At 46.3% G+C, this 16,327-nt stretch overlaps 1 protein-coding gene across 1 annotated transcript in view; it reads left to right on the top strand.

The window, feature by feature from the left end:
* The window catches only part of LOC126291750 (multiple coagulation factor deficiency protein 2 homolog), a 255,566-nt gene that overhangs the window by 156,700 nt on the left and 82,539 nt on the right, over window positions 1–16,327 (top strand). Inside the window, exon 2 of the mRNA XM_049985428.1 lies at window positions 13,347–13,526. Within this exon, the coding sequence (XP_049841385.1) occupies window positions 13,347–13,526 (180 nt within the window). The remainder of the gene's footprint in view (window positions 1–13,346; window positions 13,527–16,327) is intronic.

Here is a 16,327-nt window from a genome sequence, read left to right as displayed (position 1 = left end):
CAGAGGTAACACCGATTCCCGTCAGATCAGCGCTGTCGGGCTGGGCTGGCACTTGGATGGGTGACCATCCGGTCCGCCAAGCCGGGTGCACTCAGCTCTTCTGAGGCAAACTGAGGAGCTACTTGACTGAGAAGTAGCCGCTCCGGTCTCGTAAACTGACATACGGCCGGGAGAGCGTTGTGCTGACCACATGCCCCTCCATATCCGCATCCAGTGACGCCTGTGGGTTGAGGATGACACGGCGGCCGGTCGGTCTCGTTGGGCCTTCATGGCCTATTCTGGAGGAGTTTTTTTTTTTTTTTTTTTTTTTTTTTTTTTTTTTTTTTTTTTTAGCCAATCAGGACGCAGAAAAGCGCGTAACTTCGACAGAGACACTATCCTGCCAATAGCACCGCTGGACGCCACGGCTCAGAAACATAAACACTTAATTCTGAAAACAAATATTCTCCTCGCCGATGACTGTATTTGATAGTGTCGCTGACGCTTATATGATTTAGCACTTTCTTGCAGTATCACAGTTAGCATCAAAGTACACTACTGGCCATTAAAATTGCTACACGAAGAAGGAATGCAGATGATAAACGGGTACTCACTAGACAATTATATTATACTAGAAATGACATGTGATTACATTTTCACGCTGTTTGGATGCATAGATCCTGAGAAATCAGTACCCAGAACAGCCACCTCCGGCCGTAATAACGGCCTTGATACGCCTGGGCATTGAGTCAAACAGAGCTTGGATGGCGTGTACACGTACAGCTGCCCATGCTGCTTCACCACGATACCACAGTTCATAAATATTAGTGAGTGGCGTATTGTGACGAGCCAGTTGCTCGGCCACCATTGACCAGACGCTTTCAATTGGTGAGAAATCTGGAGAATGTGCTGGCCAGAGCAGCAGTCGAACATTTACTGTATCCAGAAAGGCCCGTAGAGGACGTGCAACATGCGGTCGTGCATTATCGTGCTGAAATGTAGGGTTTCGCAGGGATCGAATGAAGAGTAGCGCCACGGGTCGTAACACATCTGAAATGTAACGTCCACTGTTCAATGGGCCGTCAATGCGAACAAGAGGTGACCGAGACCTGTAACCGATGGCACACCATACCATCACGCCGGGTGATACGCCAGTATGGCGATGACGAACACACGCTTCCAGTGTGCGCTCACCGCGATGTCGCCAAACACGGATGCGACCATCGTGATGCTGTAAACACAACCTGGATTCAACCGAAAAAATGACGTTTTGCCATTCGTGCACCGAGGTTCGTCGTTGAGTACACCATCGCAGGCGCTCCTCTCTGTGATGCAGCGTCAAGGGTTACCGCAGCCAGAGTCTCCGAGCTGATAGTCCGTGCTGCTGCAATGTCGAACTGTTCGTGTAGATGGTTGTTGTCTTGCGAATGTCCCCCCATTTGTTGACTCAGGGATCGAGACGTGGCTGCACGATGCGTTACAGCCATGCGGATAAGATGGTTGTCATCTCGACTGCTAGTGATACGAGGCCGTTGGGATCCAGCACGGCGTTCCGTAATACCCTCCTGCGTATTACCCTCCTGATATCGCGATACAATAAACCGCAATTGCGATAGGCTACAATCCGACTTTTATCAAAGTCGTAAACGAGGCATCAGAACAACGTTTCACCAGGCACGCCGGTCAACTGCTGTTTGTGTGTGAGAAATCGGTTGGAAACTTTCCTCGTGTCAGCACGTTGTAGGTGCCGCCATCGGCGCAAACCTTGTGTGAATGCTGTGAAAAGCTAATCATTTGCATATCACAGCATCTTCTTCCTGTCGGTTAAATTTCGCGTTTGTAGCACGTCATCTTGGTGGTGTAGCAATTTTAATGGCCAGTAGTGTAGAATTGTCCATAACTTGATATAAAAGTGTAAGCCTGTACTATTAGCACACAGCCGGATTTTTGCCAAGGCGAAACTGTCGTGTTAAGTGGTGATTACAATTGGTAGCTGATTACGTAGAGAATGGCCTCAGCGGCACTGTGCTCGGACATTAATTGATTTCTGGCTGCGGTGGTGATGGAGAACGCTTGGAGACATTTTAATGCCGACGTCTCAGATTTGATGCTGCTTCTGGCGGCGACTGTGTTCAGTTACGCTGCTGTCGGGAGGTACCAACTTTTGCATGAAACGTCGTTCTGTGGACAACACCACACTTTCATCTGTGCTCTGGAGAGAAGAGTGCTTTGCTTCTATCCACCTCCATCTTGTTACCTGAACTTGCCAATATTTTGCACGACTCTAGATATATAAAATAACCGGCCTAGATGGAACCGTGGGACCACTATGGTCGCAGGTTCGAATCCTGCCTCGGGTATGGATGTGTGTGATGTCCTTAGGTTAGTTAGGTTTAAGTAGTTCTAAGTTCTAGGGGACTGATGACCTCAGATGTTAAGTCCCATAGTCCAGAATGAGATTTTCACTCTGCAGCGAAGCGTGCGCTGGTATGAGACTTCCTAGCAGACAGTTTTAAGTAAAGCTGTGAGGATGGGGCGTGAGTCGTGCTTGGGTAGCTCAGTTGGTAGAGCACATGCCCGCGAAAGGCAAAGGTCCCGAGTTCGAATCTCGGTTCGACACACAGTTTTAATCTGCCAGGAAGTTTCAAGTCAGTGCTCAGAGCCATTTTGAACATATAAAATGGATGTATTTATGTGTGTATATTTTTATAGGTTCCACACCTCCTCCTAAATCGCTGGACTGATTTCAACCAAATTTGGTATACATATCACTTAGTGTCTGGAAATAATCACCGTGGGGTAATAAGCACCTACACATCATACCTCAGGAGGTATGACGTCATAAACCGTGAGATGTGTGACAAACTGCCGCGTCATGCATGATATTTAAATTTATAACTTTTTTCCTGCTAACTATATTCTCAACACATTTTTCAAACAGTATCCGCATATAACGCTGATGTACGTACAAATTTATGTCATTGCGCGGTACATAGATAATCAGATAAGACATCATAAACAATGAAATACGTGATAACCTGATGCATCAAGCTTCACGTTTAAGTTTATCTCTCCTTTTCTGTGAAATCTATTCGCAACATGTTTCGAAGACAGTACGCACATATGCCACTGAATGTGTCTACACAGCCGCGCGGGATACCCGAACGGTCTAGGGCGCTGCAGTCATGGACTGTGCGACTGGTCCCAGCGGAGGTTCGAGTCCTCCCTCGGGCATGGGTGTGTGTGTTGTCCTTAGGATAGTTTAGGTTAAGTAGTTTGTAAGCTTAGGGACTGATGACGTTAGCATTTAAGTCCCATAAGATTTCACACACATTTGAACATTTTGTGTCTACACAAATACATCATTGCACGGGACATATTTGAAGAGATGTGATGTTATAAACACTGAGATGCGTGAAAAATTTGTCACATCATGCGTGAAGTCTTAATAGGTTCATTCTTTACTACTAAGAGACTCGTACAATCAAGTGGCTCTGAGCACTATGGGACTTAACAATTATGGTCATCAGTTCCCTAGAACTTAGAGCTACTTAAACCTAACCAACCTAAGGACATCACACACATCCATGCCCGAGGCAGGATTCGAACCTGTGACCGTAGCAGTCGCGCTGTTCATGATTGCGCGCCCAGAACCGCTAGACCGCCGCGTCCGCCTCGTGCAATCAAGTCGAATTATGGAAATTCGTGATACCTCGCAGCGCTTTTCACAGCTTTAAAATGCGAAGCTAAAACGGCTGTAGGCCAAAAGCATAGGTGTCTGTAGAGCTATGAAAAGGCGTTGCCGAGCACACGTTTACTAAATCTCCTTGTGGAAACGCGGATCTGCTGCACCCAGCTTACAGAAACTGCCCGAGAGCATGTTTCCTAATTAGGATACTGTATTCATACACTTGAGCACTATGTCTTTTTCTTCGTACAATTTTTCATAATTTGATAGGTGTTTTCACAAATATATAGAAACAAAGTTTTTTCAATCCAATATAAAACTGTCAAAACGAATACCCGGCAATGCCATCAGCTAATGATGGAATAAAATTCCTTTGAAAGCCGTACAGCAACTGTATCTATCTATTCCGATACGACTAATAATAATAACGTCGTGTTACTAGAACCTCCCGCCGGGTAGACCGTTTGCCTGGTGCAAGTCTTTCGATCTGACGCCATTTCGGCGCCTTGCGCGTCGTTGGGGATGAAATGACGATGATTAGGAGAACACAATACCCAGTCCCTGAGAGGATAAAACCTCCGACCCAGCCGGGAATCGAACCCGGGCTCTGAGGATTGACAGTCTGTCGCGCTGACCACTCAGCTACCGGAGGTGGACTGCGAGGCGACTGGAAGCTGTTTTCAATTGCAACGGCTTTCCTAGACCGTATTAAGCCAACACCGACTCAGAGGAAGGCCTCGGCGCTTGTTGGTGACGTCACGTCAGCTAGGCACGGCGAGCGCCAGGTCTGTTACAGGCATACTCATAATGGTGGTGTCTCCCTCCCTGACACAGGAAAATGCGAAACTATTGGCGGTAGTTGACCAACACACATTGTTCTGAGAGATTTCTGCAATCAATTAATTGTGCAGTTCATTACACTTCTTAACAAATAGTGTACTCTTGAACTTAAATTTACACCTGTTTTAAGGGTCGACATACAAAAGCAACTTCATGGTCGAGCAGTAACAGAATTCGTGCTTCTTTACGTTATTCGGAAATCTGAGGAAGTTACGTTTGTACTGGGTTGCTTTTACAAGAAACTGTGAACATATTGGTGCTCTTCTTTAGGTATCTTGGTTGACTATGGGGTGAGGAGCACTGAATGTTAATGAAATATCTTGCGATTGTACACATTGGGTGAGGGGTGGTGGACTGAAGAAGAGGCAAAAGACCGATACTTGTTTTATCGAAAAAAATTTTATCTTTTAAAGTTTCTCCTTTCAGTTGCAAGAGGGGAATATTTATCTTTTCTGATGTGCATGTTTAAAATAGTTTAAGCTCAGCAGTATTTTCGATGTATAAACCTATTTTGTCTCCTGTTTAGAATTCCTTTCGTTGAAAACGACCGTAATCTAATGACTGGCAACAGTTGGACATTTACACATGTAAATTAGTTCACATTTCCAGTGACGATGTCAAACGAAAATCAATAAATAAATAAAAGAAACGAGTTCATTGTAAGGGGGTTGGGGTAACTTTCGATAGCAAAATGGATCAAGTAAATATAGTTACTGGAATGTAAAATTTCCGAAGCTTGTAATGCGTCAAAGCATCTTCTTATATTGATCTACGTTTGTTTCGACAGGGTTCAGGAATACGGAACTATGACCTTCATTTGTAGCTTTAGGATAGTAAGAAAATCTTTCATCTAAGTAAACCTGCAAAATCCAAAACAATACCCAACATTTTGTCAAAAAATAAGAGATTTATAGTGACAAGCACGCCCAGGCGTTTCTGCCTGCAACAGACCTGGCGTTCGCCGTGCCTAGCTAGCGTGACGTCACGAACAAGCGTCGAGGCTTTCCTTTGAGCCGCTGTTGAATAAGCGCGGTATTGTGATTGTCGTGTTCTTATAGTTTTGTCCAACCGCTGCACGTCTTTCTCCGTGAAGGTTCACGTCGCGTACAGACTGTGTAGCCACCCCGTCCCGTCACGACGTCCCGAATCTCTACCCTTGAACGCTAGCCGATCACAGCCCTGAAAAGGCAACTATCCCAAACAAGGACGTGCCATGGGAAGCAGGAAACTCAGTTCTCTGTCGCTTCGTGTGCACAGCCGCGTACCCAGCGTGAGATGGCGACACAGTAGCTGTTGTCCAGATGGGTTTATCCCATGCTGGAAAATATTATGCTAAGTCGCCTTTCCCATTCCGCCTTCTTGCAAACATAGAAAGCATTCACTTTGGTGAGTTTATCAGAAGCCTGACCTGCCCCGAAGTATATACACACTGAAGAACCAACGAAACTGGTACACCTGCCTAATATGGCAGAAGTGCCGCAACACAACGTGGTATGGACTGGACTACTGTCTGACGTAGTGCTGGAGGAAATTGGCACCATTAATCCTAGAGGGCTGTTCATAAATCCGAAAAAGTACGCACTCTTCTGAACAGCAAGTTGCAAGGCAGCCCAGATATGCTCAATAATGTTCATGTCTGGGGAGTCTGGTGGCCAGCGTAAGTGTTTAAACTCAGAAGACGGTTCCTGGAGCCACTCTGTAGGAATTCTTGTCGTGTGGGGTGTCGCATTGTCCTGATGGAATTGCCCAGTCCGCCGGAATGCACAATCGACATGAATGGATGCAGGTGATCAGACAGGATGCTTACATACGTGTTACCTGTCAGAGTCGTACCTACACGTATCAAGGGTTCCATATAACTCTAACTGCACACGCTCCGCACCATTACAGAGCTTCCAGCAGCTTCAACAGTTCCCTGCTTACTTGCAGGGTGTTGTGGTTGGCAGGAGAGCCAACACCGTGTTACTAGAGGAGGCCGAAAGACACGCGATTTAGCTCACGCAGGATGGCGTGAGGTCTGGAACAGGACAAGGAAATTAGAATTTAGAAAAACGGACGTAGCTGGTGGAATACTTAACTTTAATCCAATAATGGCGAACGTCGGTTTTCTCGGTACATGATTTACAATATCAATAGTAACTGATAATGGCGTCTTGCTAGGTCGTAGCAAATGACGCAGCTTAAGGCTATGCTAACTATCGTCTCGGCAAATGAGAGCGTATTTATTCAGTGAACCATCGCTAGCAAAGTCGGCTGTACAACTGGGGCGAGTGCTAGGAAGTCTCTCTAGACCTGCCGTGTGGCGGCGCTCGGTCTGCAATCACTGATAGTGGCGACACGCGGGTCCGACTTATACTAACGGACCGCGGCCGATTCAAAGGCTACCACCTAGCAAGTGTGGTGTCTGGCGGTGACACCACACAGGGTCCATGGATTCATGAGGTTGTCTCCATAACCGTATGGGTCCATCCACTCGATACAACTGAAATGATACTCGTCCGACCAATCAACATGTTTACAGTCATCAACAGCCCAAGGTCGGTGTTGGTGGGTGCAGGCGAGGTGTAAAGCTTTGTGTCGTGCAGTCATCATGGGTATACGAGTGGGCCTACGGCTACGAAAGTCCTTACTGACGATGTTTCGTTGAATTGTTCGCACACTGACACTTGTTGATGGGATGAAATCTGCAACAATTTGCGGAAGGTTTGCACTTTTGTCACGTTGAATGATCAGTCGTCGTTGGTCTCGTTCTTCCAAGATCTTTTTCCGTCTACGGCAATGTATGAGATTTGATATTCTACCAGATTCCTGATATTCACGGTACACTCGTGAAATGGTCATACGTGAAAATCCCCACTTCATCGCTGCCTCGGAGATACTGTGTTCCATCGCTCGTGCGCCGGCTATAATACCACGTTCAAACGCACTCATATCTTGATAACCTGCCATTGTAGCAGTAGTAACCGATCTAACTACTGCACTAGACATATTTTGTCTTACATAGGCGTTACCGACCGCAGCGCCGTATTCTATCTGTTTAAATACCTATGTTTTTGAATACACATCCCTACGCCAGTTTCTTTGGCGCTTCAGTGTATATAAATAACAAGCCTCAAAATGTGCACAGATATCCTATATTGTTAAAATCACTTTATTTTACCAGTTATGTGTGCAACTACTACTTGAAGGAAAGTTATTGCATCGACACACCTGTTTTGTATTGTCTGTTCGTGTGCACTCCTCTGCCTAGTGTTCCAGAAATGAAGGATCGAAAATAAACGTTTTTCACCAATCTTTTATCAGTTGCAGCGCACACCCTGTCTCTGCTAGACAGTTTAAAGTTTCATCTCAGATTTGATTCTGAAACAACAGCATTTCTCTTCAGTGAATCATTGCTGTACAAGCAATGATCATACGCACGGCACAGCGGACACACCAGGAACCGCGGTGTTGGCCGTCGAATGGCGCTAGCTGCGCAGCATTTGTGCACCGCCGCCGTCAGTGTCAGCCAGTTTGCCGTGGCATACGGAGCTCCATCGCAGTCTTTAACACTAGTAGCATGCCGCCACAGCGTGGACGTGAACCGTATGTGCAGTTGACGGACTTTGAGCGAGGGCGTATAGTGGGCATGCGGGAGGCCGGGTGGACGTACCACCGAATTGCTCAACACGTGGGGCGCGAGGTCTCCACAGTACATCGATGTTGTCGCCAGTGGTCGGTGGAAGGTGCACGTGCCCGTCGACCTGGGACCGGACCGCAGCGACTCACGGATGCACGCCAAGACCGTAGGATTCTACGCAGTGCCGTAGGGGACCACACCGCCACTTCCCAGCAAATTAGGGACACTGTTTCTCCTGGGGTCTCGGCGAGGACCATTCGCAACCGTCTCCATGACACTGGGCTACGGTCCCGCACACCCTTAGGCAGTCTTCCGCTCACGCCCCAACATCGTGCAGCCCGCCTCCAGTGGTGTCGCGACAGGCGTGAATGGAGGGACGAATGGAGACGTGTCGTCTTCAGCGATGAGAGTCGCTTCTGCCAGGGTGCCAATGATGGTCGTATGCGTGTTTGGCACCGTGCAGGTGAGCGCCACAATCAGGACTGCGTACGACCGATGCACACAGGACCAACACCCGGCATCATGGTGTGGGGAGCGATCTCCTACACTGGCCGTACACCTCTGGTGATCGTCGAGGGGACACTGAATAGTGCACGGTACATCCAAACCGTCATCGAACCCATCGTTCTACCATTCCTAGACCAGCAAGGGAACTTTCTGTTCCAACAGGACAACGCACGTCCGCGTGTATCCCGTGCCACCCAACGTGCTCTAGAAGGTGTAGGTCAACTACCCTGGCTAGCAAGATCTCCGGATCTGTCCCCCATTGAGCATGTTTGGGACTGGATGAAGCGTCGTCTCACGCGGTCTGCAAGTCCAGCACGAACGCTGGTCCAACTGAGGCGCCAGGTGGAAATGGCATGGCAAGCCGTTCCACAGGACTACATCCAGCATCTCTACGATCGTCTCCATGGGAGAATAGCAGCCTGCATTGCTGCGAAAGCTGGATATACACTGTACTAGTGCCGACATTGTGCATGCTCTGTTGCCTGTGTCTATGTGCCTGTGGTTCTGTCAGTGTGATCATGTGATGTATCTGACCCCAGGAATGTGTCAATAAAGTTTCCCCTTCCTGGGACAATGAATTCACGGTGTTCTTATTTCAATTTCCAGGAGTGTAGTTATTTCTCTACCGTTCCACTCTCGAACTGCACGCTCTGATTTCTGTTATTTTGTTATGATGAGTATTTCTCCCTATGTAGGTAGGCGCCAACAAAATATTTTCCCAGACTGTGGAGAAAGCTGTCGATCGAAATTTTATGGAAGATCCTGCCCCAACGAAAAACGCCGAGTGCACTGAGCGCATGGGCGGCTGCGCAAGGCTGGAAACAAATAATGAGTCGAGAGTAAGTAATCAACAGGATATCAGGTGACAGAGACAGAACCATCTGGCGAGAAAAAAATGGCTGCTCTGTTCACATTTTGTTTATCAATTTTATTTCGAAGTACCTAAAGAGTCAACCGCGAATTAAAGCATCTAAATAATTAAAGAAACGAAAGAAAGATTATAATAATAATTCCCTACGTACAGACAAATCGAAATCTATACGCAGACCTCGTCTGCCGTCATTTTGGAGAGGAATTAGTAAATTGTTCAGAATAGTCACGGCCGTTGGAAGGATTCAAGTTTAAATTGAGCGCCTTGTTCGTCTTGTAGCGCGCACGAACACAGAACATCCTGCCGTCCCAGAGGCCGAAGCTGCACCAGGTTAGGAAACTTTTGGGGCAAAAAGGAAGCGGCTAGGTCGATGACCCAGTAGATGACAGCTAGCCGCTTGACTATCCAGCGAGTTGTCACTGGAACTGTTTTTGTTTCAGCCGTAGGGACACTAGAGTCAGGTGCCTACCAGCTAACAAACCCACCCCATACTGGTCCGCCCGATAGCAGTCAGCACGGTAGCTCAGCGTCTTCGGTCAGAGGGATAGCTGCCCTCTGTAATAAAAGAACTGAGTTAATCGATCAACAAAGAACTTAAACCGACGTCTTACGACGTCCGCCCCGAGCAAATGCAACGAACAAAAAAGCCGGCATGGTAGCTCAGTGTGTTCGGCCAGAGGGAAAGCTGTCCTCTGTAATAAAACAAACTGACTTAATGGATCAACAAAGAACTTAAACCGACGTCTTACGACGTCCGCCCCGAGCAAATGCAACGAACAAAAAAGCCGGCATGGTAGCTCAGTGTGTTCGGCCAGAGGGAAAGCTGTTCTCTGTAATAAAACAAACTGACTTAATGGATCAACAACGAACTGAAACGGGTGTCTTTCGACGTCCGCCCAGAGCAGATACTACGAACGAAAACGAACAAAAAAAAAGCCGGCACGGTTGCTCAGCGTGTTCCGTCAGAGGGTTTACCTACCCTCTGTAATAATAATAATAATAATAACGGTTCAACGAACAACCCAAACGAGTGTCATCGGACGTCCGCCATGAACAAATTCAACGAGCAGTATAGAACAAAATGAGATAAAAAAAAAGGAAGATAGCCGAATGATCAGCATGACGGACTGCCGTCCTCAGGGGCCCGGATTCGAGTCCCGCCTGAGTCGGGGACTTTTTCTGCTCAGGGACTGGGTGTTGTGTTGTCTCCATCATCATTTCATCCCCATCCGGCGCCCAGGTCGCCCAATGTGGCGTCGAATGTAATAAGACCTGCACCGAGGCGGCCGGACGTGCCCCGTAAGGAGCCTCCCGGCCAATGATGAGAAATGCTCATTTCCATTTACCCCATTCTGGGACGTCTTCTTGGAGGGTCCACTAGCTGCCGACTCGTCCGCAACTGTCTATTATCGATATCTACGCTCAGCCATACGACGATAGAGTTTGACGGCTCGTGACTTCGGGCACAGTCCAATAATGATGCTCGGATTCGATTGCCGTTTCCTCGTTTGGCGAAGGCGAGTATTTCGCGATAGTACAGGGCAGCAATTCTGCTACCCCCCCCCCCCCCCCTTCTCTTACCAAAAGCTAGTTCTCGTGGTTCAGTATTCTCTCTCTGAAGTGATAACAATCAAATTTATGTAGTTACGGCTGAACGCTATCTCTGTATGTCCTTTTATGAACGTGTCTATGTCAGTGAAGCTGCCCTCAGTTAATAGTACGCTAATTTCAGAATATATCTCTTTGTGCTGTTTTCTAAATCTTTCATTTTTGTTGCTATTTCTACCCCCTTCTCCCAATATCCATTCAAATCAGTGGTTACCTATATGTAAGGTCATAGACCATGCCTTCTCACTGTATGATACTGGGCAGAATAAAATGATGAGATCCCGATGGCGTATCGATATTTGCATCACCCCCTTAATAGCATAAGTTCTTTTCATTCAGGCCGTCCAGGTTACGAAAATTGAGGCAGTCAGTTTAGGTGTCGAGGCGTGTGCTCAAGCATGCATTTCTCGTCATGTTTCCACATTTTTGTCCAACCTCTGTTTGTCATTCACAGCATAGAGCCAGTATGACATATATATTGCAACCATTCGAGATCTCGCTCGATACCAGAAAACAAGGCCCACGCTTCCAATAATAACGTATCCCAATTAGAGGGAAAGGATTTTCCGAACGAGAAACTGCTACCAAAGTTTGTAGAACATACAACTGTAGATCATAACCACCGCACCGACCTGCTAAAAAAATAAAAAAATAAAAAAAATTAATAAAAAAAAGAATGCGACTGCGTAACGTTTGAAAGCTCTCCTGAAAACTCTTTTGTGACAGTATTAAGGAGACTATTGTCAGACAAGAAACCATTTCTAGCATACCCTCCCTAAACTGAAAGGGTGTCGCTGCAAAATACCTGTGCAGTAAGCAGTCAGTCTTCATCTGACTCAGAATTAATTACATGTGGTTTTCCTCAAGGTTCCATCTTGGGTCCATTGTTTTTCTTGTGTAAATTAATGACCTTTCATCTGTTACATTGCCAGATGCTAAGTTTGTTTTGTTTGCAGATGATACAAACATTTCAATAAGTAGCAAGTCAAGTACAGGTATAGAAATAGCTGCTAATCAAATTTTCACCGACATTAATAAGTGGTTTAAAGCTAATTCAGTGTCATTAAACTTTGAGAAAACCCACTATATGCATTCCAGAAACTGTAAGAGATTTCCTTCCAGCATTAGTCTGACATATGAAGTCATGCAGATATAACAGGTTGACAGCGTTAAATTTCTCAGATTACAACTCGATAATAAGTTCAGTTGGGAAGGGCATACCACGGAATTGCTTAAGCGCCTTAACAACAAATCGAAGAGGTTGACAGTGTTAAATTTCTCAGATTACAACTCGATAATAAATTCAGTTGGGAAGGGCATACCACAGAATTGCTTAAACGGGTTAACAAGTCCGTATTTACCTTGAGAATGATGTCAGATGTAGGATATATATATATATATATATATATATATATATATATATATATATATATATATATATATATATATACTTGCATAGTTTTACGCTATTATGTCATATTGGATTATATTCTGGGGCAACTGATCAAACCGAGCAAAAGATTTTAGGGTGCGAAAGCATGTGATAAAAATCATTTGTGGTGTAAATTCAAGAACATCTTGAAGAAACCTGTTCAAGGAACTTTGTATTCTAACCACTGCTTCTCAGTATATTTATTCCTTATTGAAATTTGTTGCAAGTAATACATCTCTATTTCCAATCAATACATATTAACAATACTAGGAATTAGAACAACCCACATAAAGACGTAAAATCACTTACCTAGGTCCAAGAGGGGGTCCAATATTCAGGAACACACGTTTTTAATAAATTTCCAGCAAACATTAAAAACTTGGTTTCAGATAAATCACGGTTTAAACAGAGTTTGAAAGACCTTTTTATAGGCAACGTCTTCTACTCCAGAGATCAATACATTAATAGGGACTGTTAAGCCAGTTTAAGAAAATATCTGTTAGATTTCAGTTTCGATAGCAGTTGGTCACAACAGTCAAGATTAGGTATTTTGTGCATGATAAATTTATTAATAATGCATGACAATGTTTCATTCTGACAGTGTGTTAATTCTGTAAATATTAGCTGTTCCAGTTTACTTCACTGTATTCACCTATTTCGACAATCTCCAGACAATATTCATATATTTTATGTTTTATGTTGTACTTTCTGACATGTTCCACACCTAAGAGAACCATACCCTAGACTGAACCCTACAGACTCTGACTCAGGGCGACACTTGGTGGTGTGGTGGCTGTTGCAGGTGGGACCGGCGTGCCACGCAGCGCTGTATGCTGATCCTGTTGGTACTGGTGGTGCAGTGTGGTGCCGTCGACATCCGGGGTCCGCACCACCCACGCAGCAATGTGGTGGTGCACACACACCACCGGCCGGAACGCGACACCAAGGTCACCAGCGACACTAAGCTGCTCCGGGACACCAGGTGAGTGCCCTACAACGCACAGTGTACATTCCAACAATATCCATTCATTTTTGCTGATAAGCCATGTCACATATACTACTGGACATTAAAATTGCTACACCACGAAGATGACGTGCTAGAGACGCGAAATTTAACCGACAGGAAGAAGATACTGTGACGCGCAAATGATTAGCTTTCCAGAGCATTCACACTAGGTTGGCGACGGTGGCGACACCTACAACGTGCTGACATGAGGAAAGTTTCCAACCCATTCCTCATCTACAAACAGCAGTTGACTGACGTTGCCTGGTGAAACGTTGTTGTGATGCCTCGTGTAAGAAGGAGAAATGCGTACCATCACGTTTCCGACTTTGATAAAGGTCGCATTCAGCCTATGGCGCTTGCGGTTTATGGTATCGCGACATTGCTGCTCGCATTGGTCGAGATGCAATGACTGTTAGCAGAATATGGAATCGGTGGGTTCAGGAGGGTAATACGGAACGCCGTGTTGGATCCCAAAGGCCTCGTATCATTAGCAGTCGAGATGACAGGCATCTTATCTGCGTGGCTGTAACGGATGGTGCACCCATGTCTCGATCCCAGAGTCAACAGATGGGGAGTTTGCAAGACAAAAACCATCTGCACGAACAGTTCGACAACGTTTGCAGCAGCATGGACTATCAGCTCGTAGACCATGACAGCGGTTACCCTTGACGCTGCATCACAGACAGGAGCGCCTGCGATGGTGTGCACAACGACGAACCTAGCTGCACGAATGGCAAAACGTATTTTTTCGGATGAATCCAGTTTCTGTTTATAGCATCATGATGGTCGCATTGGAAGCGTGTATTCGTCATCGCCATACTGGCGTATCTCCCGGCGTGATGGTATGGGGTGCCGTTGGTGAAACGTCTAGGTCACCTCTTGTTCGCACTGACGGCACTTTGACCAGTGGACGTTACATTTCAGATATGCTACGACCGATGGCCCTACCCTTCATTCGATCCCTGCGAAACCCCTACATTTCAGCAGGATAATGCACGACCGCATGTTGCAGGTCCTGTACGGGCCTTTCTGGATACAGAAAATGTTCGACTCCTGCCCTGGCCAGCACATTCTCCAGATCTCTAACCAACTGAAAACGTTTGGTCAATGGTGGCCGAGCAAATGGCTCGTCAAAATACGCCAGTGACTAGTCTTGACGAACTGTGGTGTTGCGTTGAAGCTGCATGGGCAGCTGTACCTGTACACGCCGTCCAAGCTCTGTTTGACTCAATGTCCAAGCGTATCAAAGCCGTTATTACGGCCAGAGGTGGTTTTTCTCGGTACTGATTTCTCAGGATCTATGCACCCAAATTGTGTGAAAATGTAATCACGTGTCAGATCTAGTACAATATATTTGTCCAATGAATACTCGTTTATCATCTGCATTTCTTCTTGTTGTAGCAATTTTTATGGCCAGGAGTGTAGTAATGTAAATTACAATCTCAAAAGCTGATAAATATCAAAATGCATAAACTCTTTATATATTGTTCAAAATATAATAGATAAAACGCACTGAACGTGGAGAAACTTCTGTGAAACATGTATGGGTAATACAACAACAAAAATGTGTTTGGTCAAGGCAGAACCAAATTTTATTATTATATATTATATAGCTGAACTTTAAAATCTGATATCGATATAAAAAGCTATAGAGTGATAGCAATACGAAAGACCGATACAGACAGCTAAAAATCATAACAATTGACAGTAACGTATTATAAAATAATGATTTGATCTGTAGGCTGACAGCAACACAGAAAGCTATAAATGATAATCAATAGCGAAAGTGAAATGGCGATTACAATATACATTCATGACGAAAAATCATGGCAATTAACAAAACATTATGTCAAAAACATCACTTGATATTTCCCCCTGCGGATTCGGGGGTAAGAATAGGCCCGCGGTATTCCTACCTGTCGTCAGAGGCGACTAAAAGGAGTCTCAAACGTTTCGACCTTAATGTGATGGTCCCCATTGGGGTTTGACCACTACCTTTCCAAATTTTCCGATAGTGCGTACCATTTGGGGAAGGACACCTTACGTGGTGCATTATACACTCCTGGAAATGGAAAAAAGAACACATTGACAGCGGTGTGTCAGACCCACCATACTTGCTCCGGACACTGCGAGAGGGCTGTACAAGCAATGATCACACGCACGGCACAGCGGACACACCAGGAACCGCGGTGTTGGCCGTCGAATGGCGCTAGCTGAGCACCATTTGTGCACCGCCGCCGTCAGTCTCAGCCAGTTTGCCGTGGCATACGGAGCTCCATCGCAGTCTTGAACACTGGTAGCATGCCGCGACAGCGTGGACGTGAACCGTATGTGCAGTTGACGGACTTTGAGCGAGGGCGTATAGTGGGCATGCGGGAGGCCGGGTGGACGCACCGCCGAATTGCTCAACACGTGGGGCGTGAGGTCTCCACAGTACATCGATGTTGTCGCCAGTGGTCGGCGGAAGGTGCACGTGCCCGTCGACCTGGGATCGGACCGCAGCGACGCACGGATGCAAACCAAGACCGTAGGATCCTACGCAGTGCCGTAGGGGACCGCACCGCCACTTCTCAGCAAATTAGGGACACTGTTGCTCCTGGGGTATCGGCGAGGACCATTCGCAACCGTCTCCATGAAGCTGGGCTACGGTCCCGCACACCGTTAGGCCGTCTTCCGCTCACGCCCCAACATCGTGCAGCCCGCCTCCAGTTGTGTCGCGACAGGCGTGAATGGAGGGACGAATGGAGACGTGTCGTCTTCAGCGATGAGAGTCGCTT

This window comes from Schistocerca gregaria, chromosome 9 (assembly GCF_023897955.1).
Source record: "Schistocerca gregaria isolate iqSchGreg1 chromosome 9, iqSchGreg1.2, whole genome shotgun sequence".
NCBI lineage: Eukaryota > Metazoa > Arthropoda > Insecta > Orthoptera > Acrididae > Schistocerca > Schistocerca gregaria.
This window is presented reverse-complemented; position numbering and strand designations above follow the sequence as displayed.